This window comes from Canis lupus, chromosome 4 (assembly GCF_003254725.2).
Source record: "Canis lupus dingo isolate Sandy chromosome 4, ASM325472v2, whole genome shotgun sequence".
Taxonomy (NCBI): Eukaryota; Metazoa; Chordata; class Mammalia; order Carnivora; family Canidae; genus Canis; species Canis lupus.
Genome location: NC_064246.1, coordinates 68,897,074 through 68,921,593, shown reverse-complemented (window position 1 = coordinate 68,921,593; position 24,520 = coordinate 68,897,074). Strand labels below are relative to the sequence as shown.

Here is a 24,520-nt window from a genome sequence, read left to right as displayed (position 1 = left end):
AATTTTCCTTTTTCTGATCCTTGACCCTTCTAGAGCACTTGAAAATGTCCCTATCATATTGCTCTTGATTAGATAGCCAAAATAGTAGGACATAACCTCTTATCTCCATTCTCATACCTGGCTGTATTTCAAAAGGGCTCTTTAATAAATGCAGAAATTAAACACTTTTAAAACGTTCTCCTCAGGTCTTGGTTCAGTAGATATGAAGGAATGTGCTGCCTCAACGTTCAATTTTTTATTTTATGCATCATCAGAGAACAAATGCAAAGATCTGGAAGACGTCTTAAAATCAGATTCAGGTAAATAAGAGGGGAAATTTGCATTAAAGCCTAATCTCTATCCCTCTTTTGTGGTTAATTCCTGACCTCTAAGGGCCTTTGAGATTTTAGCAGGTGTTCTGTTTTTTAAATGTATCTCGTTATTTTTGCCTCTGATCTCTCTCTCATATGTCATGGCGGTGGGATGTTATACAGAGTGGAAAGCTTACTGGGTATATCCTGTGCACTGTAAATATGTCCTCAGTGTGTACCAACTTTCTCCCATACAATGACATTGCCAATCAGGCCTAGAAAAAAGACACCAGCAGGAGAAGATTCAATTCCATTTTGACATGGATGCTCAGTGCATTTTTTTTGGTGCATGCTGCTGCTGCTGCTGCTGGAGGGTGAGGGAGTGGGGAAGGTGATGTGTTATTCTTTGAGGGATTGAAAAAAGAATTGGAAAAATAAACTGATTTAAATTCTGTCTAGATGCCATGTTAAGGAATTTGGATTTCATTCTGATGACAAGGGATGCTGTTAAAGGATTTAATATAGGGAGTGATTAAATGAAAGATTACAAAGGAAGTTTTAGAGAAAGAAGAGAGAACTGAGGAGGGACAATCTGATAGGATAAGAACCAGAAAACAGCTACCTGTTTGGCTCATTCAGTATAGCATGCAACTCTTAAATTCAGGGTCATTGAGTTTGAGCCCCACACTGGGTAGGGAGCCTACTTAAAATAAAGGAAAAAAGAAAGAAAAAAACAGTAAAAGCTTGGAAAAATCAGTAACATTAAAAGTAAAGGAGGAGAGGTCAACAGAGAGAAATTCTTAGAGAGAAGTTAAGTAAGAGAAGGACCGGAGACTCTTCACTGAATTTGGTGATTACAACATATTTGCCTTACAATAAAGAGATTCTCAGTGTGGTAGCAATGGACTGAGTGGTGCTAGAGTTTGAATTGTCCTGGGGTGACGGCAGAAATTGGGGCAAAGGTGAATTGACTGATCCAGGTGCCAGAGTTCTTACCAAGGAAGTAGGGACTCTCAAGATACTGGCAGATGACTGCAGGAAGGAGGGAGACAGAAGAGTGAAACCAGGTTTATTTACTCATTCACTTCCTTCATCAGTTGTTTATGGAGCCTGTGGTATGCAGTGGGATTTGTTCTAAGCATTGGGATACAAGCAGTGACATGCCCGAGAAAATGCCTGTCTTCCTGGAACTGGCATGACAAAGGAGGAGGACAGGTCTTTGAAAGAGATAGAAATATAGTGATCTGGAAATAGAAATGAGAGTGGGAGATTTGAGAAGATGTAGACATCAGTTACCAACTGGGCTCGTGACTGGAGGCTGCTTGCTGACTTTATGTAATTTGGTATTTAACACGTAGCATTTACTTTGTGCCCAACACAATTTTAAGTGGTTTACAAAAATTAGCCAATACATTCCTCTGACCTAAGAGTTAGGTATTATTCATATTCCCATTATACAGACAGGGACATTGAGTCACAGAAAGGTTGCCCAAGATCGCAGTTGATAAGGGTCAGACATGAGATTCAAAGGCATGACATCTGGCTTCACAGTCCTCATTGTCACACCAGTCCATTGTCTAGAGGAAGAGGGCCAGCTGGAGCAGGGAGCTCACTGAGGTGTGAAGAGAGTGGCTACAGGCTTAAAAATAAAATTAAAACTGGTTTCTTGGGGATCCCTGGGTGGCTCAGCAGTTTGGCGCCTGCCTTTGGCCCAGGGCGCGATCCTGGAGTCCCGGGATCGAGTCCCACATCAGGCTCCGGGCATGGAGCCTGCTTCTCCCTCCTCCTGTGTCTCTGTCTCTGTCTGTCTCTCTATGTCTATCATAAATAAATAAATCTTTAAAAAAAAATAAAACTGGTTTCTTAGGATCTGTAATTCATAAACAGGTGTGCCAGTGAAGGCAGTGATTTCTCCAACTTTAGTATACATCGAGACTATGGGGGAAACTTGTTAAAATATTGACTCCAGGGCTTTCCTCCTAGCTGTTCTCTCATAGATGTTGGAGCTCAGAAATGTGTAGTCACTCCACGTGGTTCTGGTTCAGGTCGTGGAGGAACTGAACATTGTGATTCACTGCCTTCTATGGGCGACTGTTTGCATATTAAGGGCAGAGCTAACAATGAAGATGAGGAAGCACTCAGCTAATTTACTAAAAAAGTCAAGCTTTAATAATTTCTGATAAATGTGTACAGTTTTGAATTTGAAAAATTTTATGAAATTGCAAAATTTAGTTAAAAGAAATGAATGGGGGCAGCCTGGGTGGCTCAGCGGTTTAGCGCCGCCTTCGGCCCAGGGCGTCATCCTGGAGACCCGGGATTGAGTCCCACATCAGGCTCCCTGCATGGAGCCTGCTTCTCCCTCTACCTGTGTCTCTGCCTCTCTCTCTCTCTGTGTCTCTTGTGAATAAATAAATAAAATCTTAAAAAGAAAAGAAATGAATGGAAAATCACCCCAAATCTGGTCTGCAAGTTAGGAATTTCTAGTGTAAAAATCAATTACAAATGGAGGCAAAAATATTTCTGAACATACAAGGCACATAAATGCAGAAAAGAATTCAATTTAAAAAAAAAAGAAAAGAATTCAATTAATATTCACTGTTTAGAACACTTTGCACGTGTTAATGTATGTCCGTTAATAGTTTTTTTTTTCTTATTGTTAGTATTCCAGAACTCCCTTCTTATTTTATTATGAAAACTTTCCAACACACAGAAAGAACATAGTAATAAATACCCATATACTCACCTCTTATATGTAATGATTATTATGATATTTTGCAATATAATCTACATTTAATATTTATAACTTGGATTATCTAATAACATAAATATTATATATTTAAAATATTTGTAATCTTATTTGAAAAATTTGGAAGTAAATTTCATGATGCTTCATCCCAAAATATATGCATATATTTTCTAAGAAGCTTGGCAGTCTCCTATATAACATAATGCTCTTATAATACCAAGAACATTAAGAATATGAACAATAGGGCAGCCCGGGTGGCTCAGCGGTTTAGCGCTGCCTTCAGCCCAGGGTGTCATCATCGAGACCCGGGATTGAGTCCCATGTGAGGCTCTCTGCATGGAGCCTGCTTCTCCCCCTGCCTGTGTCTCTGCCTCTCTCTCTCTCTCTCTGTGTGTCTCTCATGAATAAATAAATATAATCTTTAAAAAAAGAATATGAACAATAATTCCTTAATATCATCTACTGTCAGGTAATGATTGTGTTTTTTCCTTTTTTTTTTTTTGATTTTATTTATTTATTTATTTTAAGATTTATTTATTTATTTATTTATTTATTTATTTATTTATTTGAGAGAGACAGACCAAGCAGAGGGAGGGGCAGAGGGAGAGAGAGCAAGAGAATCCCAAGCTGACTCTGCACTGAGCACAGAGCCTGACTTGGGGCTGGATCCCACAATGCTGAGATCATGATGAGAGCTGAAAACAAGAGTTGAACTTTCCATCCACTAAGCCAGTCAGGTGCCCGTTCTTTTTTCCTCTAATAGATATTTTTAAGAGTAGTTTTAGGTTTACAGCACAACTGAGCAAAAAGGGACAAGGGATTTCTGTACACTCCTGTCAGAAACTAAGGCCTCTCCACTGTCCATTCCCCACCACAATGGGACATTTGTTCCAGTTGGTGAACCTACATTGACACATCATGATCACCCGGAGTCCATAGTTTATGTTAGAGTTCAGCCTTGGTGTTGTACATTCTTTGGGTGTGGACAGATGTCTAATACCATATATCCACCATGTAGTATCATACTGAGCAATTTCACGGCTCTAAACAGCCAAGTGCTCCACCTATGTACTCCTCCTCCCAACCACTACTGTTGGCAATCATGGGTCTTCTTACTCATGGGTCTTCTTACTGTCTCCATAGTTCTTCCTTTCCCAGAATATCAAAAAGCTGGATGGGTTGTGTTTTAGTACTTGATAGACTTTTCACTTTTATAGTCTCCTTTTGGTTTTGTTTGAGCATCCTGATCTAATTTATCTGATTTCTCCTTGCGTAGGAACTCAGGGCAATATGGTGCGAGGGGACCCGTATGTCAGGGGCGGGAGTTTAGACTTCGTGGCTGGCCTCAGTAAGCTGCAGCTGGACAATCCTGCTGGAAACAAAGGGCGGTATGCTTCCTGGGCAGAATCTGTGACTCGTCTTCCCCAAGTCATAAAACAAAAGGTATGTCCTGCTCTGTTGAAAGCAGCACAAGGCAGGCATGTTTATTCGCACTGGGAAAATGAGATTAAATCAAGGTGGTTAAACAGAGAGAGCCCTCATTAGCATTTTCTGTCTCCCAATTATGTTTTGTATGGTGCAGTGAATGCATACATAATAATGAGAAACAGAGGCTTCATTATCTTGTATGTCCATATTTCAATTGTAAAGGTTAAATGTCTTGTAAATCCCAAGAGAAATTAATAACAAAATTTGCATCGTAAGCTTTTGACCTAAATCTGATTATGTTTTCCTTGGTCTCTACTTCAGAAGAATAGCATTTAGGCATGTCTGCTGTCTCATCAGGTCCTCTTTTCCTTCTCTGGCATGGCGGAGACATATACATCGAGATAGAACAAATTCGGCCGGCAGAATTTTAGGATGTTTTGTGGATGCAGTCACTTCTTTTATAATGCAACATATGTGCTCCTAAAAATCAGAGAGCTAGGCAGGATTGCACAAATAAACACTATCTGGAGTGTGGGGAAAATGGGGTTAAGGACGTAAAACTCAAAAACTTGATCTTTGATGCTCATTAAAAAAAAAAAAAGACAGGCATTGGTAAAAACCACAGTGCAGTTTTATATGTGTTCAATTGTTAAGGGGTGCATATGCTGCACTAATGGGGCACGATTCCTGGAAAAAGACTTGCAGCTTGCTGGAGGAAGAAAGGGCTAGAGCCTTTGGATGATCGTAGAAACTGCTAGATGATAGTTGTAGCACCAGACACGGACCGGTGTAGTTCATTACACAGATACTGAACTGGATGGATGTTTGGAGTGTGTGTTTGTGCGCATTTTGTGTATTCCTATCTCAGGTCAGTTGTGTCCACCTTTCTGGGTTCACCTGGTTTTTCTTGTGGATGAAATTGTATGTAAGAAAATGCAAAATCTGCAATGTACTCAGAGTGGTTCCTAATACATCTGTCTCCATGGAACAAATGCACATTTTTAAAAAAGATTTTATTTATTTATTCATGAGAGATACACACAGAGAGAGAGAGACACAGAGAGAGAGAGAGGCAGAGACACAGGCAGAAGGAGAAGCAGGCTCCCTGCAGGGAACCCGGTGTGGGACTCGATCCCCGATCCCGGAATCAGGCCCTGAGCTGAAGGCAGAGGCTCAACCACTGAGCCACCCAGGCGTCCCAACAAATTCACATTTTCAAAACAAATGCTGTAGCAGAACTGATTCTATAGTCTATTCCATATCATGGGAGTCAAGCAGTGTCCCAGGTGAAACTTGACCTGGATACATTTTATAAAGCCCCAAATCACACCAGCTCCTTGAGCACCCTCCTAACACCACACACACCCACTTGCCTCTGAATAAGGGTGGAGGGAGGAGGGTAGTTTTTCCGAGGAGGTCTTATCATGGAGCACCACCACCGATATTCACGATGACCTACTTTCAATGCCAGTGCCCCATAACAAATCTTGAAAAATTCGAAATCGTGGATTAGGAGGAAGCAGACATTCCTTCTCATTCTCAACTCTGCTCTTCTCCACAACAGACTGTAACTGTCACAGCTGTGCTAACTTATTATAGGTGTATGTCCGCACAATGCCATCCAGTCAATTATTTCAAGCTGCAATGTAAGGCCAGGCAGAGATGGAGGGGAACGTGGCTGAGTCTTGACTCGCAGTGGTGTGCTGCAGCCAGCGCGGACGGGCCTTCACAAGAGCCAGATGGTGCATAGGTCTTCCCAACTCCATGGTCATTGGCATCACAGTGACAACCTGAAATTGGCCATGAGGAGAGTTCTTCTACTGCAGAAATTGGCAAATGCTACAAAGTGGAACGTTTTTTTTTCCTTAGGAGAGCAGATTGTTAAAGCTTAGCCAGCACATCTAGGGTTTCCAAGTTGCTTTTCATCGGACATGTTCAGCACAGAGCAATTATGTCTATCTGTTTTAAATTTCTTCAGGGAAAAATAGTCACAATCTCCACTAAGAGACATGCTAAGTCTCTTAGAGTCAGGATATTTCATTGTAAATTTATTTGCACTTGCTTCTTCACTATAATTTAAGTGTGTTTCCTTGTCTTCTGTCCCCTGCAAGGGTGGAAATGTACTGCCTTCAAAATAATCTTTCAGTAACTAGAAAATGAATGTCCTGTTGGTTTTGAAAAATTTCATGTGAGATATAAAATAATTCCTTCCCTATTCATTCCTATTTGTCCTTTTGCCTTGCAAAGAAAGTGAATTTATTTCTTTTTATTTGAACAAGAAATAATTGGAATTAACATTAAGAGTAGCTTTTCATTTTATCTTAATGGGGATTGAGCCTAAATGCCAGAAAAAAAGTGTTCTTGCCTAAAACCCTGATTACTGACCATGATATCTTTATCTGTATAGCTGACTCCTTTGTATGAGCTGGTAAAGGAAGTACCTTGTGCCTCCGTGAAAAGACTATACCTGAAGCGAGCTCTCGAGGAATATCTGGATGAATTTGACCCCTGCCATTGTCGACCTTGCCAAAATGGTGGCATTGCCACCGTTGAGGGGACCCAATGTCAGTGCCATTGCAAACCATATACATTTGGTGTGGCTTGTGAGCAAGGATTCCTTGTAGGAAATGAAGCAGGTCAGTGTGCTGAATTTTTGCTAGTTATTGCTGGACACAGAGAAAAGGGAAATACTCTTTCCATCTGGCTCCTGAGGTTGTGCTTCTTTGTGTATGGGGATTTTAATTTAGTATCACCCTTCTTATTCCACTTCTGGGTCATAGCTACTGGGTCAAGGTCCTCTGCAGTCTCTGTTTTCCCATCTTTCTATTTTTTAAGATTTATTTATTTATTTGAGAGATGGGGGTGGGGACCAGCAGAGGGAGAGGAAGAGAGAGAGAGAGAGAGAGAGAGAGAGAGAGAATCCCAAGCAGATTTCTCACTGAGCATGGAGCCAATGTGGGGCTTGATCTCATGACCCTTGAGATCATGACCTGAGCTGAAATTAAGAGTTGGACGCTTAGGGTGCCCAGGTGACTCAGTCGGTTAAGCATCTGCCTTTGGCTCAGGTCATGATCCTGGGATGGAGCTCTGAGTCTGTTGGGCTCCCTGCTCAGCAGGGAATCTGCTTCTCCCCCTGCCCCTTCCCTGCTCGTGTCACTCTCTCCCTCTCAAATAAATAGATAAAATCTTAAAAAAAAAAAAAAAGCTCAACCGACTGATCCACCCAGGGGTCTCTCCATTGTCCTGTCTTAATTTGCAGACCCACCCTGGCCTCCATTCTCCATTGGAACAGGTTAATGCTTAAAACACCTCTGTCCTTCCAGAGTCATGTCCTTAAGGATTTATTGTAACACAGGTCTGTGGAGCTTGTGTATGCATAGCTTAGCCTTTCTGACAGCAAGCTCTTTGAAATATCTCTTTCTATTTTGTATTGTGTTCCATCAATCAATTATTCACAAATGCTTTTGAACATCTGCTGAATGTGTTCAACTGAATTCTTGGTACTATAAGCACTTTTGTACAGATCTATGTGAGAATGACTTCATAAGTAGACAAAGCATGAGGTAATGTTGTATTTATTTATATATCTCTCTCCTCTAGAAAGTTCATTGCTTAAGGTCAGAACTGTGATTCCTTTTTTTTTATTCCCGGAGCCCAACAGGGCTTGATTCATAGAAGTCACTTAATAAATGTTTAATGAATGAATGAATACATGATGACTAAACTATAGTTGCTTATAGACAAGCATCAAGAAGGCATCCTTACCTCCAATTCTCTTCCCAAGTGGCCTGTCTGGTAAATTGAAATTCCACCGCTTTGATTTCATTTCTTCATGGCTTGGATTTCCTATAATTTGATAAAATGGAAGCTCCCCCTGCTGGTAAGGGTCGGGGTAGCCATCAATATATCAAGCTGTTCCCACCCTCTGTTGGTATGCTCAGGGAACTACTTTATTAACTCAATTGCTGATTATGTAAGAAAGCATAAAGGAACTCATGGGAAAATATTACCAAATTAGTTTATTTTTGGTGTGTGTGATACTGAAGAGTGGCTGCCGATGGAGGGGAGAGGGTAAATAGAGGGGTGCAGGCTACACAGTAGAAATAGCTACAGAGCAGGAAACACATCCATCATCAGGAAGTAATGCTTTGGGGGCATGGTTCTGAGATCAGTTTCTAACTAGGAAAGCCAAGTTCTTAGAATATAGTGCAAGTTCTCTTTTGCCTCCCCCAAGGAATATGATGGGGGAAAATAGTAAAAGCACTGTTAGTGGTGAATTGGCCCTGAGTTGGAAGATGGCCAGGCTGGGCCAAGTAAGTACCTGCAGATTGAAGGATGATGACAGGAGGCAACAGCATTTCTCCTATGTCTGCACTTCCTCATTTTGTACAGTGCCAGCTCTGAGGTCGGCAGTCTGGAATACCCGGTAGATTATGTCCTTCTCATGCCCAATCACTGCTTCTACAATAGAAATGTTCACAATAGAAACTGCTGTAATGAGAGGAGCCCAGACCTAGCCATAAGACCATGTTGCTGTCTGGACGTGTCTCTTGGCAGCTGTTTTAGCACTGGGCATGACATTTAACCACCTTGTCTTAGATTCCATACGTATCAACAGAGAATGGGTGACAGATCTCCTGACCATCTGGATTCATTCTTGTGAGAAGTAAACGAAGGGTTGAATGTATGTAAAAGTGCTCTGAAACAGTTGCAAAATAATAAACAAATTTAAGATATTATTATTGCAAGAGATTCGTTAATGCAGCCTTAACATGGACAAACCTAGACGATGTGCAGAGATACTCTGGTCATTGTAGAAGATGTCCTGAAGGTAGTGAGTGCCCAGATTGTCCCCTCTGCCAACAACTGCCTGAGCAGGAAGCTCAGCACTAAACTCTGAAATCTTCTCCAAGTGCTTTCTGAACAGCCTCTCTCTTATCTTACAGGAGGGGTGGATGGGGGTTGGAATTGCTGGTCCTCTTGGACCCCCTGCGTTCAAGGGAAGAAAACAAGGCACCGAGAATGCAATAACCCACCACCCAGTGAGGGTGGGCAATCCTGTATTGGAGAACCACGGGAAAGCAGCCCCTGTGAGGATGAGGAGCTGCAGCATTTGAGGTAATGGCCACCAGGGTTCCTGGCAATTGCAGAGAGCACAGCGCCCTCTGCAGTAAGCGATTTGCAGCGACTAAAGATTCAGAAATTAATTATCAGTGGCTCCTTTGCCCTTGGCAGTGGGGTCAGATGAAGGAGGGAGACGTGTGTGTGGTCCACTAGCACTTGTGTGTTTCACGTTTTCCTGACTGAGTAACTCAGAGGCCGCCTGGCCTAGGGGGTCGGAGCAGCTGTGGCATCAAGCAGATCTGCTCCCTACCGGCTGGGTGATAGAGAGAGCATGACTGTAGGAGTCTAGCTGACTACAGCATGAATGCAGCCCTGACATTTATTACTTTATAACCTTGGACAAGTCATTCAGCCTTTCTGAGCCTTTGTTTTCTTTCTTAGCTCATAAGGTCACTGTGAATGTGAATTGAGATAATGCACATTCGTGGAGCAACTGCCAGGGTGCCTACCACATAGTAAATGCTCAATCAAAACTAGTTATTTTTGTGTAACCTCTCTTGCAGGATCACTAACTGTTATTGCCTTACTTAAAAAAAAAAAGATTTATTTATTTGAGAGAACCATCCAGCAAGAGAGAGAAGAAGTGGGGAGACGGGGGTGGGGGGCACAAAGGGAGAGGGAGAAGCAAACTCCCTGCTGAGCTGGGAGCCAGATGTGGGGCTTGACCCCCAGGGAATCCAAGATCATGACCTGAGGGGAAGGCAGACACTTAAGTGAGTCACCCAGGTGCCCCTGTTATTATCTTATTTTTTTTTAAAGATTTTATTTATTCATGAGAGACAGAGAGAGAGAGAGAGAGAGAGAGAGGCAGAGACACAGGCAGAGGGAGAAGCAGGCTCCATGCATGGGACTCGATCCCTGGTCTCCAGGATCACACCCTGGGCTGAAGGCAGCGCTAAACCACTGAGCCACCCGGGCTGCCCTACCTTATTTTTTAATACAGATTTAATTCTGTTAAGGGCGTTTCAAATCCAGACAGCAGGAGAAAAAGCAGGTCTGAGACAGGTGACCTCTAGAAATCATATAAAGTAGGTGTGTTGACCAATGACTTTTATTTCCTTTTCTTTCTTCTTTGTTCTTCATACTGCTGACTTACTAGCTATGTTTTAGAAGCTTGAGTTCATGTTTGAGTTCTCTACTACAGGACGTGATCAGATACCGATTTTGAAAATGGCAATTGCATCAGTGTATTTATGTGAACGGAGTCCCTTCAGATGTACATGAAAAATTCAGTGTGCTGCAAAATATTTATCATACTGTGGAAATCCATCACATTAATTATGTTTGTTTCCTTTACTTTTCAGATTGATTGAACCACATTGTTTTCCTTTGTCTTTGGTTCCAAAAGAATTCTGTCCATCACCTCCTGCCTTGAAAGATGGATTTGTTCAAGTTGGTTATGAAAGATACATTGCTTTCCTTTACATATACTCTCTGCTCCAAGTACTCTCTCTCTACTGATGTCATAATCTGTTTCCTTCTTCCATATGAAACAGAGCTAAAAATAGTTTATCTGTGCATCTTCCTTTTAGTGGTGAGGGTTTTAGTTTGTAACTTTTCTTCTTTGGCCCAAGGTGATTAGAATTCTGCAGAAGGCAGTAGATCTTCTGTGGTAAGGTTAATCAATACTGCTGCCCAGTGAAATTAGAAATGTAATCATGCCAGAGGGCTGCTGAACATTTCCATTCTGGACGCTAAAATAGGAATCCATAAGCAAGATCTTCAACAAAGAGAATTTTATTCTTGCCACTGAAAAATGTCCTTTTTAAAAAAGATTTTATTATTTATTTATTTGAGAGAGAAAAAGAGTGAGTGAGCGAAAGAGAGAGAGAGAGAAAGAAAGAGAGAGAGAGAGAAAGAGTGTACAAGCCAGGGAGAGAGGGAGACAGAGTCCCTGCTGAGTATGGAGCCCCATGCTCATGACCTGAGCCGAAGGCAGATGTCCAACTGACTGAGCCAACTAGGCACCCTGAAAAAATGTCTTTAAAAATTTTGTTTCATAAATATGGGGTTTGGGATGAAATATTGGGTTTATTCCAGAAGCCAGTAAGACATTTTGCCAGTGTTGGTGAGATATGGGTCATGATACTTTGAGCAATTTTCTTCTTCAGGAAGGAACACAAGTCATCTACCACTTGTCGTTCTAGGGGAATTTTTTTTTTTTTTTTACTTTGGGGCCATATTAATGCATATTTTTCTTGCTGCTTGTTATGATGAGACTTTGGCCCCAAAGCCCCAGTGAAGTGTCTTCCTGGCTCACATAGGAGATACTGTGCAGCAGGACCCTCTCAGTATGGTCAGCCTTGCTTTCTCCATGAAGGATTTGCCCCTCAAATTCCAGGACCTTAAACATACACTTACTGACATTTTGCCGAAGATTCTCCAAATACAGGTATTGTTGGGAAATGGAAAAGGTGTGTGTGTGTGTGTGTGTGTGTGTGTGGAGAGAGAGAGAGAGAGAGAGAGAGAGAGAGAGAGAGAGAGAGAGGAGAATGAATCCAGCAGCTCTAACAGTCAGATGTTCCAATACAGCTCCCACAATCCATGAAATTCCTGAAGGCTTGGAGAGCAACGCCAAGTAAACTTGTATAGTTAGCAAATTCTGAACTGCTGTCCCAAACTCCTGGGTTTGGAACCCCTGACTCCTGAACACTGCGCCACAAATGGACTACAACATAGTCACCCAGGGAACTTAACAATAGAGATTGCTGCTTGCCCCTCATCTTTCTTTCTTTCTTCTACTTCCTCATTCTGTATGTTTAGGGTAAAGCCTGAGAATTGTCTTTTTTTAAAAGTATTTATTTATTTATTTATTTATTTATTTATTTATTTATTTATGAGAGAGAAAGAGAGAGAGAGAACACAGAGAAGGGGCAGAGGGATAGGGAGAAGCAGACTCCCCCCTGAGCAGGGGGCTTGACATGGGGCTCCATCCCAGGACTGTGAGATCATGACCTGAGCTGAAGTCACACACTTAACCAACTGAGCCCCCCAGGCGCCCCCCACCCCCTTTTTTTGAATTGCTACTAGTGGTTCTGATACAGAGTCAATTTGGGCACTGTTGAGCCCAATTTCCCCTTATAGCAGTCCCCTTTGCAAGGCAAAGGAAGGCCTAGGGACTTAAAGCAAATCAAGTATCCTTCCCCATTTTCTTCAAACCTTGGTAGTAACCTGGTTTCCTACCAACTCCCATGATGGAGCCAACTTGGGCCAAGACTGACAGCAAGAAGAAAATGGCACCATGGAATTTTGTTCTACTGCCGGGAGCGGAACAGGTCCGGCTTTCAGCCCTCCCCCAGGTTGATGTTCTTCACCATCACCCCTGGGGTGGCAGAGAACCTGAAGGATGAGGAAAGGACGAAGAGAAGAGCATGATTACATCCTTCAGTCTCAGACTTCAAATTCTTCCTTGCTTCACTGTGAAATCTCACCTCCTGGCATCTTGGGCTAATACCATGTCCCAGAATCTGGCCCAGCCCCAGAAGCACTGCCCTTACAGGGTGGGGGCTGGAGGGTGGGATGAGAGAAGATCAGCACTATGGTTTCCCTAAAAGTCAGCAGTGAGAAACCTTAACTCTCATGAATGTGCTGATAGGGTTTGAACATTCCTATCTGTTCTTACTGGCTCTTATTAGGCAGTATTGCCAATGAACAGCCCATGACATCTCTCTAAAAAGAACTGACTGACAAGTACTTTTCCAAAATCTGATAACAAAGTGTATTTTCCTGAAAAGTAGGGGGAAAGAAGTGACTTGGGCAGTGTCCACTAAAGTTATTTTAGTAAAACGCTTAGTATAGTGCTTGGTGTTTCGGGGATAATCAATAAATTATAGGACAGTGGTGTTAATGGGTTTATTTCAGCTAATGCTAGTGCAAGTGTTGGCTAGGACCATCCAGGGAAAAATGTTTTTAAAGACAATTTTCTAAATTAGTTATTTGAACTTAGTTTGCCTGATGATTAAAAGAAGACATGATTTATAGGCCAAATATATCTAGAGAAATGTTCTGTTAATGCAAAATAGACATACTTTTCTCTCTCTATCTCTCTTTTATTTCTGTTTAGGATAAAGGTGCCATGTTTCCTGTTGGGACTAATGTAGTATACACTTGCAATGAAGGATATTCTCTTATTGGAGATCCTGTAGCCAGATGTGGAGATGATTTACAGTGGCTTGTTGGGGAAATGCGTTGTCAAAGTGAGTGGCCTTGGCTGTAGCATATAACTTAAGATGAGAGAATAATGTGGAAGAGAATGAATCAAGATGAATCATTGCTCACTGTGTGGCCCGTGTCTTGATCTCCCTTTCCAGAGAGGCTCATATGCTCCTGTTCAAGTTTCAGTTGTGTCTTGAAAAAGCCCTCAGCAGTCTCTAGTTGATAGTGCTCCTGTTGGGAAGGCACATTTTACTGCACTCTGAGTCTCACTGTTTCTGGTTGAAAATCTTATGTTCGGCTACTTTTGAGAATTTCTATTTTTTCCCGGTCCTTGTGTTTCAGAAGCACCTCCACTGTGATGTCCCTAGGTGTGATTTTCTTTGTCTTTACCCTGGCTGATATCCGAAGCACTTCTTGAATCTGTTCTTTAATGTCTTTTGCCAATTTTAGGAAATTCTTGGCCACTGTGTCCTCATTGCCTTTGTCCTATTCTTGCTCACTTCTCCTCGTGAAACACAGATGATGTACTTTTTAGATTGTGTATATTACGTATATTTTTTCCTTTGTTTTACATAATTTTCCCTCTCTGTTTCATTCTAAATATTTTCTATTGGTCTACCTTCCAGTTTATTAATTCTCTGTACAGTTGTATTAATCTGCTTTTAAGAACTCCGTTGAGTTCTTAATTTCATTTTCCAATCCTAGGTATTTCATTTATCCACTTTTCTATATTTTCTTATTCTCTGTTGAGATTCTGCACCTTGTCATTTAATTTTTTCCCATCTTGTTAATGACAGTTTTTTCAAGGTCCGTGGCTGTTAATCCCATAATCTGGACCTGCTGTGGGCAGGTTGCTATTGTCTTCTGGGGGGATTTTGGTTAATTCTTGGCCTTTTAAATGTTAGATTAGTTTTGATTAAATGCTAGACTTTATGTGTAAAAAAATAAGGGAATAATTTGAGGTTTTGGATGATGTTCTCTTCCTCTAGAAAAGATTTGATTTTTGTTTCTGGCAAGCAGTGAGGCTGTTTTATGTCCTGTTTACTTTTATTCCTAGTGTGTAGCCATTAAAGGGATCTCAATAGAAAGTCTGGGATTTCTCCTTAGGTTCTCCTTTGTGATGGGACTAGACTCTAACTCTTAGTTCCCTAACCCTATGACTCTTAAAAACTCTATCCATTTTTCAGCCTCTGAGCTGCAGTTCCTCCTTAGTTTAGCAGACTTCCAGCATTTTTTTTCAAACTACAAATACATCAAGGAGAAAGGTATTACCAAACATTGTAGACTTGTATCTTGTCACATCCCCAGCAGCACACAACATACTTGGCTAAATATAGACACTTAGTAGATGTTGTTTTTGAATTAATGAATGAATGGAGTTTCTGATGGAAATGGTACAGAAACAGAGCAATATTTTGTAGAATACTGTCCAAAGTCCATTAGAGAGGTTGCCAAGATTTTTTTTTGAATCATAAATTCTGACTTGCTTCCCATAACTCTGCATGTTTCTCATTTTTCTCTTTGCTGTTTTCTCAAGTAGAAGATTTGAGATAATGAATGTAATCGAGTGAGAAAGACTAGAGATGGAAAACCAAAGGTATTTAATACTTGTACAGTTGCAAGATTAAAGGTGGTTCTTTAAGACTTTCAGATAGTAAAAATATCTAATTGGATGTATGCTTAATGATATGCAAATGAACAGAGTTCCTGGGAAAATTCTGGTGGGACTTCAAGACCAAAAAGATAAATGGCAGCTGTGAAAAGTCTGGTTTTGACAGCAGCCTGGGCTTTGGGACTCTGTTTATAAAGATGATTCATTTTAAATTGTCACATAGCTTTGAGGGCCGGGATGGAGAATGGGGATTGTTTTGGTCTTTAGTCTTTCATTGGTCAATTACATGCCAGGCACTATGGGACATGTCTTTCAGGGCATCCTAGGAGTGAACTTACCTCTTCCTCTTTGTCTTCTAATATGTAAAAAAGCAGAGCATGTATATTAGCATTATTGGAAGCTATCATTTAAGAGAAGATGACTTAGGAAAACAATGATCCTTGTATTCTGTTTTCTTTTATTTTTAGAAATTGCCTGCGTTCTACCTCCATTGAAGGATGGCATACAGAGTCATCCCCACAAACCTTTCTATGGAGTTGGTGAAAAGGTGACCATTTCCTGTTCAGGTGGCATGTCCTTAGAAGGTCCTTCAGCGTTTCTCTGTGGATCCAGCCTTAAGTGGAGTCCTGATATGAAGAACGTTCAGTGTGTGAAAAAAGGTGAATAGCTCATAGATCTGTCCAAGGACACCTGCACTCAAGTGAGTGAGGCTCCTTGTGGTGGTCCTTTATGGCCCTGGATGGACATACTGTGAATCATTCCTTCCCTCTTTGCCCTTCTACAGGAAGGTCAGTTCATAGACTGGGTAACAGTTTTTTTTCACATGACACAGATAGACTCATGGAATGCAAGGCAAGGCAAGAATTCTGGTGATTCTGAAACAAACTTAAATCCTTCTTATTGAAAATTAGTTTTGTATCTGTTTTGGTGCCAAGAATATAAAGGCTTTTTCAAAAATAATTTCTGTTTTTTTCCTAAAAATTTTAAAGGTACTTTTATTAAATACAGAGTTGAGATGAAAATTTATAAAAAATTCTGTATGTTTCATTCCTGGGCTTTCAGAGAGTTTATTAGCATTATTGAAATAGAAAACTTAAAAGCATTTGCATTTAACACTGCAAAGCAGAAGTTATTGAAAGCAAAGTGCTGGGGTTTGTGAAGTTGGTCTTAATAGTGGAAATCCAAAAATCCAGTATTTTTGAACACCAGGCAAATTGAAATGGTCTTTTAAGAAGCTACAATAAGAAGAGATTTAGAAAGCAAACTATTTCTTTTTAGGGGTATTTAAGGTAGGATGGGTTTGTTTTTAAAATAGCCTCCAGTTTCTTCTTTGTTTACATTTTAAACATATTTAAAAAATAAATGGAAAATACATATTTGTGACAATTAAAAGACAGGAAGGAGGGAAAACTCACTTATATTCCATTTTATATGGTATTCTTATTTTCTGGTGTATGACTTCTAATTCAATGCTAAAATTTGCCTTTTTTAGTGAGGATGAAGTACTAGAATCTGTGAGTGATACTGTCAGATGAATTAGATGGTTACAACTGACGGGAGAGCAGGCTGCACAGAGCCCTCTGTGGCTGATGGTGGACATAGGCTGTTGGTGTTAAATATAGATCCTGATGACGGGAAGGGAGGGCAGCGTGGCCAGCAGAGTGCCCACCACATTGGTTCTATGTTCATTAGCTGTCAAAGGTCCACAGCAGAGACAAGTGCTTTGTTTTCTACTGCACTGAAGCATAAATATGAATTTATCAGGGATATTTGAAGTTATGGGCCTGTACCAGGAATTCTAAAATTAAAGAGAACAATGTACACTTGATGAGGTTGCTCTTTTATTCCAAATGAGATATTATATACTTGTCTTTCTAAAATGTCTGCTTCAGTTGTTTTGTAGCACAATTCAGTATGAATTTTCCCCTACTCAGTAGCAAATTCTATTAAAGTTTTAATTAAGGATATTTTTCAGGCCTGTGTGTTTTTTTGAAGACATGATGAATAATAATAGTAACTTCCCTTAAAATAAGCCTATTACAGGTGAAAAAAAAGAAACCCGGTTTGTCAGCCTCCAAAACTGATGTTTTAAAATACCTGCTGTATCAGGAGTCTTTTTATTTTTATTGTAGTAAAACAGACATTACATTTACCATTTTAGCCATTTTTAAATGTACAGTTCAGTGCATTAAGTACATTCCCATTATTGTGCAACCATCATCACCATCCATCTCTGGAACTTTCTCATCTTCCCAGTCTGAAATTCTCTACTCATTAAACACCAATCACTCATTTCTCCCTTCCTCCATCAGAATGCAGTCTCATAAACATATATGAAGATAATGCAGCTATGTTTTTGTTTTTGTTTTTTTTGTTTTTTTTTAAGATTTTACTTATTCATTCATGAGAGAGAGAGAGAGAGAGAGGCAGAGACATAGGCAGGAGGAGAAGCAGGCTGCCTGCAAAAAGTCTGATGCAGGACTCAATCCCAGGACCCGGGGATCACGACCTGAGCCAAAGGCAGGCACTTAACCACTGAGCCACTCAGGTGCCCAAGAAAGCTATGTTCTTAAATACAAAGGTCTTTCATCTAGCTAATTCTACCAGTGATTTTTCATAAAGAAATTATAATAACTTGTAGAAAACATTTAAAATCTAAAATTTCATTCTTATGAATGGTTAGTAAATAAAGTTTTAAAAAACGTCTTTTGTAGTTTTATTGAGAAATCATTGATGTAGATCACTGTAGATGCTCAAGGTGTACATCATGATGGTTTGATTTACATCTATTGTGAAATGCTTACCACATCAGGTCCAGTTAACATCCATCATCTCGCTAAAATACAATTAAGAAAAAAAGAAAATTTCTCCCTGTGATGAGAAATCTCAGGATCCACTCTCCCAAAAATCTACCTATATATCATAGAGTGGTGTTAAGTATCGTCTTCGTGTTGCACATTACATCCTCAGTATCCATCTATCTTATAACTGGAATTTTGTATCCTTTGACCATCTTCTTTCCATCCCCCCAGCTTTGTCTTTGGCAAATAAACTTCTGCATAATGCAGAACTCATTTATATGACTTTATCATTGAACCTTGGTTTTGGTACATTTAGATTAGACTTTCTCAACCTTAACACTATTAGAATTTTGGACTGGTAATTCTTTGTTGTGGGAATCTGTCCTGTGCATTGTAAGATGTTTAGCAGCATCCCAGGTCTTTACTTACTAGATAGCTGTAAGTAGATAACCAAAAATGTCTCTAGACATTGGTAAATTGCCCCTGGTTGAGAAGCACTGTTCTAAATAACACCATTTTTTTGTTGTTGTTATTGTTGTTGTTGCTGCTTTAGCAGAGGGGGTGCAGAGGGACAGGGAGAGGGAGAGGGAGAGGGAGAGAATCTGTTAAATAAGGCGGCCTGAGGCAGGGCTTGATCTCACGACCCTGAGATCATGAGGTGAAATCAAGAGTTGGATGCTTAACCAACTAAGCCACCCAGGTGCCCCCTAGATAACACCATCTTTAAAAACATCTTATTTCGGAATAATATTAGTTTTCAGAAAAGTTGCAAATATAGTTTCCATATACCCTTTACCATGTTCTTATAATATAAACATCTCATATACCTTGACATAATTTAGTGGGTTAACTAAGATGCTAATATTAGTGTAATACTATTGACTAAACTCCAGATTTTATTTATATATCACTGGTTTTTTTCACTATATCCAATTCAGGATCCAATTCAGAATACTACATTGCATTTAGGTTAAACTTTGAAAGGGAAGTGTTTAAAGAATGAGTATTCATTACAGATGTTGCTGGACATGGAAGGCTATGCTTCACATTGTGGCCATTTTTACAAGTTATGAATTGTTCATGAGATTTTACTGTCATGTCTAAAGCCCTTAAGTTTTCCCAAGTGAGGAAGTAATGCATAGGTTGTGCTTCCGTAAAAATATGCTCTTCAGATAAACTACCTTTATAGATATATCCCACACAGAACTAGTTTTATGTTGGGAAAATATATGTCCCTGAATTTCATTGTCATGAAGCTAGCAGGAGGTGGAAAAAACAGGATGTTTTAGGTCATTCACCTTGTAATCAGGGACGGCTGAAGGGATGGCAGTCAAATTAAGCTCTTGTAAGCTGGACCTAAGGTGTTTTCTTATAAAAATAGGAAGATGGTTGATTTTGAGCAGTTTGTAGAAAACACAAAAAGCAACGGAAAGGGTTTTATTAATGTAAATATCTCTAGATATTTACTCACCATTGAAGGGAGACCAGTTAGACTTTTTTTTTTTTTTTTTTTTTTTTTTTTTTATGATAGTCACACACAGAGAGAGAGAGAGAGGGGCAGAGACACAGGCAGAGGGAGAAGCAGGCTCCATGCACCGGGAGCCCGACGTGGGATTCGACCCTGGGTCTCCAGGATCGTGCCCTGGGCCAAAGGCAGGCGCCAAACCACTGTGCCACCCAGGGATCCCCAGTTAGACATTTACATGTGAGAGGTTATCATAGATCTTGGGGTACCAGGGAGTTCTCCATGTACAGGTCACATTGTGTTGCTTTCTGTTCCACCACAGACAGAGTGGGCAAATGCGTTCCAAACAACAGTTTATAAATACCAACTTCTTGATGAAAGGGAGCCTGCTCCACTGGCCTTGAATTCAGACAAACATGGACTTAAATCCTGGCTTGGCCAATCTATTAAACGTGTGAACTAGCACCAGTTTCTTAACTTTTCTGGCCCTTAGTTTCTTTAACCTGAAGTGGGCATTTATTAAGGAGGATTAAATATCACAATAGTAAATGCTCATACAGTAGGAAGTGCTAACAATGAAATTATTTGTAGGGTTCTCCTAGGAACACTCTGTCTTCCATAAAATGCTTTAAAAAGCTTTGTTTTTTGACTGTACAAATTTGTGGCAGTTGAAAATATTACAGCAACCCGGTTCAACAATTAAAATAACATTTTGTTTACCACAAAGAAGCTCTTCTAATGATTGGATCTCCCTCATCCTTTTCTTCCAGATGCTCCTTTGATACCAGCAGGGCCTAAATGTCAGCGCTGGGAGAAACTGCAGAATTCAAGATGTGTTTGTAAAATGCCCTATGAATGTGGGTAAGCTCTTTCTTTGCTCACCTCTCTCTGTTTTATTTTATTCAAGATTAAAAAAAAATGTGTTGGTGGATGCGTCTCTGTTAGATGGAAGGTATTGCTGACCAAGGGTTAAGGATAGTTGTTTGCGTTTTAACCTGGTCCATCTGCTGTCTGTTATTTGCCTGGGTCATGGGGGCTGACAACCAGCGGTGTTAAAGCCGTGTTCTATTCCGTCTAGAGAAAGGCTGAAGGACTCAGGCACTGCTTGTTTTATACACGAGATGGAGGAAAATGAAAACACTGTCACTTGAGGATTTAGAGCTTGAGGAGATTAGGGTTGAAATTCCCTTGAAATATAAACTCTCAATGCAGTGTACCAACAGATACAAGTGCTGCTTTCCCCATTCTTGAAATGTCTGTGCCTCTAGATGTGCATTGTAAGAATGGCACCCAACTTGAAATCACTCCGCTGTAGGTGGACTTCTGAAGTAGGTACTGGATGTCTGTGATCTGGTCCTAGGTGGATACAGATGGTATGATTGCATTAGGACAAGAAGAGGTTTCCTAGTGGGACTGTTTACAGAAGTGTGGGCAGCGTGAAGGAAACTGATGCCACGAGGCAGTACTTCTGGACTGCTAACAGCCAGGCTACATATCTGTGCCCAGGCCTGGAGTGATGAGGGGGGCTCTTATGCAAAGCTGGAGACAGAGAAGACTCTGCAGGTGGGAGCTGAGGAAGAGCTTAGTCTCTCATTTTAGGGACCTCAGAGATACCCCCCTTGCAGTGAGCCAGGGCACTAAACATCCCTCCAATCTCCTGCCATTGATCAAACGCACCCAAAGCCAGAGGATAGGAAGTCCGTGGATGTGGCTCATAGTGTCAGCCTTCTTGGCAGCAGGGGGGAGAGTGGAGAGTGAATCTGGAGAGGCAGATGGGAGATACTTGGGCCCCCAGATTTACTGGTCATCTTTAAGGTTAAGAATCAAAACACAAATGTACTGACCAATTATAATTGACCTTTGAACAACCCAGAAGTTGGGGTGCTGAACCCCCTGCACAGTCAAAAGTCCACATATAACTTTTGACTCCTCCAAAATTTAACTACTATTGACCGGAAGCCTTACCAATAACATAAATATTTTCTATGTTATATGTGTCATATGCTGTATTCTTATAATAAAATAATCTAGAGAGAAGAAAATGCTATTAAGAAAATTATAAGGAAAAGAAAATACATTTATAGTACTGTCTATATCAAAGCAAAGCCTGTAAAAGTGGACCTATGGTGCAGTTCAAACCAGTGTTGCTGGAAGGTCAACTGTACTTGACTCCTATCCAACTCCTTGAGCGCCAACTGTGGGCAATGGTGATTTTGGTGGTATCTTATAAGAAGAAGTGACTTCTTGTGAGAAAAATACACCTGAATAGTGTAAATGGCAGTGGTTGTCCAACCAGAATGTTCTGACTGTGGCGTTAGTTCTTTATGAATCATTGTTGACTTTGATTCACTTTCATCCTCTTTCTAACTTCTCTGATTCATTTAGTTTCTCTGCAGCCTACTGTCTACAGACACGGAGTGAGCTTTCTCTCAGATACTGATAACAAGGTGGCTTTGCAAGGTCTCTGCTCTTTAGGCTGTTCTGAGTAGTTTGATTTAAAGCTTAAATAAGCAGATAAAAGAAAGATATAAGGATTTGATGTAAATAACTCCAAGTAAATTTAGCTCTTGGTCTTTGAAGAAAATATTAGAACTAAATATATATAAAAATAAATATAGGCTCCATCTACCATACAAAAATACTTTGTTGTTTAAGGGTTCACTATAGTAATGCCTTCCTTATCCATCAACATTCTGAAAGATGCTTGTTTTTATCAGTGACATTTCTAAAAAGCTGAATCTCACCATTTTAGCCCCCATGCTTAAGAAAAAAAAAGTAATAAATTTTCATAGAAATATTCCTAAATGATTTTGTAAACACAGATACTTTAAAAAATCCCATTGACAAATATGATTTCATCTTCCCTTGAGGATTTGACCATCGGGTGTTGGACAATGCCGTATCATGGACATGAACTCTGAGGGCTGCTGGGCTGGGAGGACCTAATTTCTCCTTCAGTCACTGGTCCCACTGGACTAGTCTCTGAGTGTGTGATCTTTGCTGATTTTGTCTCCTTCCTGCTTGTCAACCCCCCGGCTTCCTGAGCAGACCTTGCCTTCTCTTCTAATTTGCTGTATCTGAGCTGCTGTAGATGAAACTAGATGAACACCAGGTATCTACGTGTGTAAAAATTGTGAGCCAATAAAGAGCAAAATATGTTCATTTCGAAGATCTGAGGAGGGTGAGCCCCAGTCATGAAGGAGATTTGAGTTTCTGCTTCATCTTTTTGCTGTGGCTGGTAACATCTGAGGCACGGAGCTCCGAGCCTCTCCTTTCATTTCCCATCTTCCACTTTTGAGAATGAACATCTTCTAAATAATGGAATCTAAAACATTTGTTTCAGGTCCTCCTTGGATGTATGTGCTCGAGATGAGAGAAGCAAAAGGATACTGCCTCTGACAGTGTGCAAGATGCATGTTCTCCACTGTCAGGGCCGAAATTACACCCTTGCTGGTAGCGACAGCTGTACTCTGCCGGCCGCCACCGAGAAAGCTTGCGGGGCCTGTCCACTCTGGGGAAAATGTGATGGTAAGGGGCATTTCGTAATTGTAACGGTGACAACGCTGAGGTAGTCGTACTGAGGTTTTAAAAACTGTAGTTTCTAGGTTAGCAGCAAGTCCAAGCAGATCCCTGAGGATGTGAAAGTCCCAGGCTGGTCTAAGGGTAACTGTCTTTGCCCACAGCCTTTCCTGGGGAGCTGGGGGGATCAAGTATCTAAGAGGACAAAAATCCACCATCGATGCTCTGAATGTCCTCCCAAACACTGACGGTTCCCAGTCCCCCTTCATGATTTTTGCTCTGTCCTTGTCTTACCCGTTTTATGTACTCATTTAAAAAAAATAGATCCACATAAAAAATAACTATTTTTTAAGAAGAAAATTTCATTATCACTTTCTTAAAAGGAGATATCACTTGCCATAAATATTAGGCAACTACAAAAATACATATAATGACACAAAGTAAGGTTGCAGATGCTAGCCAGATGCTGCTGGCAGCTTGAGGGATGCTGCTTCTTTGGGATAAAGGGAGTCTAGCAAGTGTTAAGGAGGTGGTAAAAGTGCCTAAAAGCATATCAGTGCTAAGGTGACACTTCCTCCTAGAAGTAATTAGAATAATTTGAAGAAGAGAAAAAGGAGTGATTGTTTTCAAGTTGTGGTTCAAGATTTGCCGGTGCTGTGTCCCACTAGCACTTACCATGATCTTGGACAGCAGCACCCTTGGCAAGGCCTACCTCCCACGGGTTTAGCCACTTTACCAAGGGGGAAAGCCTGGGCGGCTGGCGCCAAGTCATTGCTCTCAGTTTCCCCTCCTATAAATTTGGGAGCTGGACTGCGTGATCTGTGAGACCTCTGCCAGCATCTCAGGCCCTCCTTTGGACCTTTCCCCCCTCAGTCCTGGACACTTTGCCACACAAGCCACGATGCACTGAACTCTCCCCGTTGGGTCACGTTGGGAGTGGCAGTCACCCCTGGGCTGGCTGACCTTGTCACTCCGTTTGGAGACACCTGGCTGGCCTAACTCCAGCCTGGCACCTGCAGCGCACACGGTGGAATCGTCCCCAACTCCTTTCTGGCTTGTCTTTACGGGACATGTGGCCCTTTGCGTCTTAGGCCCCATCTCTCAAAGCAGGTGAATTCTTTTCTTTGCCTCTGAGCCCCGCAGCGACCTGGTCTCTTCTGAGGTCTCCTTCTGCGGCCAGGGGTTGGAGGAGGGCTCCGTTTCTGGCTTCCCTGGACAGCGGCACAGGGGGGCGGCACCGGGGAGCCCCCGGCTCGGAGAGGCCTGGCCCACACGGGACGGCAGGGCCACCGGGCCGCGCCAGCCTCAGGCCCTGCTTATTCGGGGCGGCGGGAGCTTCTGGAGATCTCCGGTGGCGCCCCGCGGTCCCAGCTGCTCCAC

General features: G+C 41.2%; 1 protein-coding gene across 2 annotated transcripts in view; it reads left to right on the top strand.

The window, feature by feature from the left end:
• The window catches only part of C7 (complement C7), a 52,361-nt gene that overhangs the window by 26,527 nt on the left and 1,314 nt on the right, over positions 1-24,520 (top strand). The window contains exons 9-18 of one of the 2 annotated variants that reach the window (XM_025436230.3): positions 186-299; positions 4,313-4,479; positions 6,872-7,100; positions 9,411-9,582; positions 10,893-10,980; positions 13,652-13,784; positions 15,823-16,014; positions 20,392-20,482; positions 22,965-23,149; positions 24,014-24,437. In XM_025436230.3, coding sequence (XP_025292015.1) covers positions 186-299; positions 4,313-4,479; positions 6,872-7,100; positions 9,411-9,582; positions 10,893-10,980; positions 13,652-13,784; positions 15,823-16,014; positions 20,392-20,482; positions 22,965-23,149; positions 24,014-24,102 — 1,460 coding nt within the window. In that variant the 3' untranslated portion in view covers positions 24,103-24,437. Of the gene's footprint in view, positions 1-185; positions 300-4,312; positions 4,480-6,871; positions 7,101-9,410; positions 9,583-10,892; positions 10,981-13,651; positions 13,785-15,822; positions 16,015-20,391; positions 20,483-22,964; positions 23,150-24,013; positions 24,438-24,520 lie in introns of those variants that run through there. The other variant, XM_025436229.3, reaches the window with a different exon arrangement.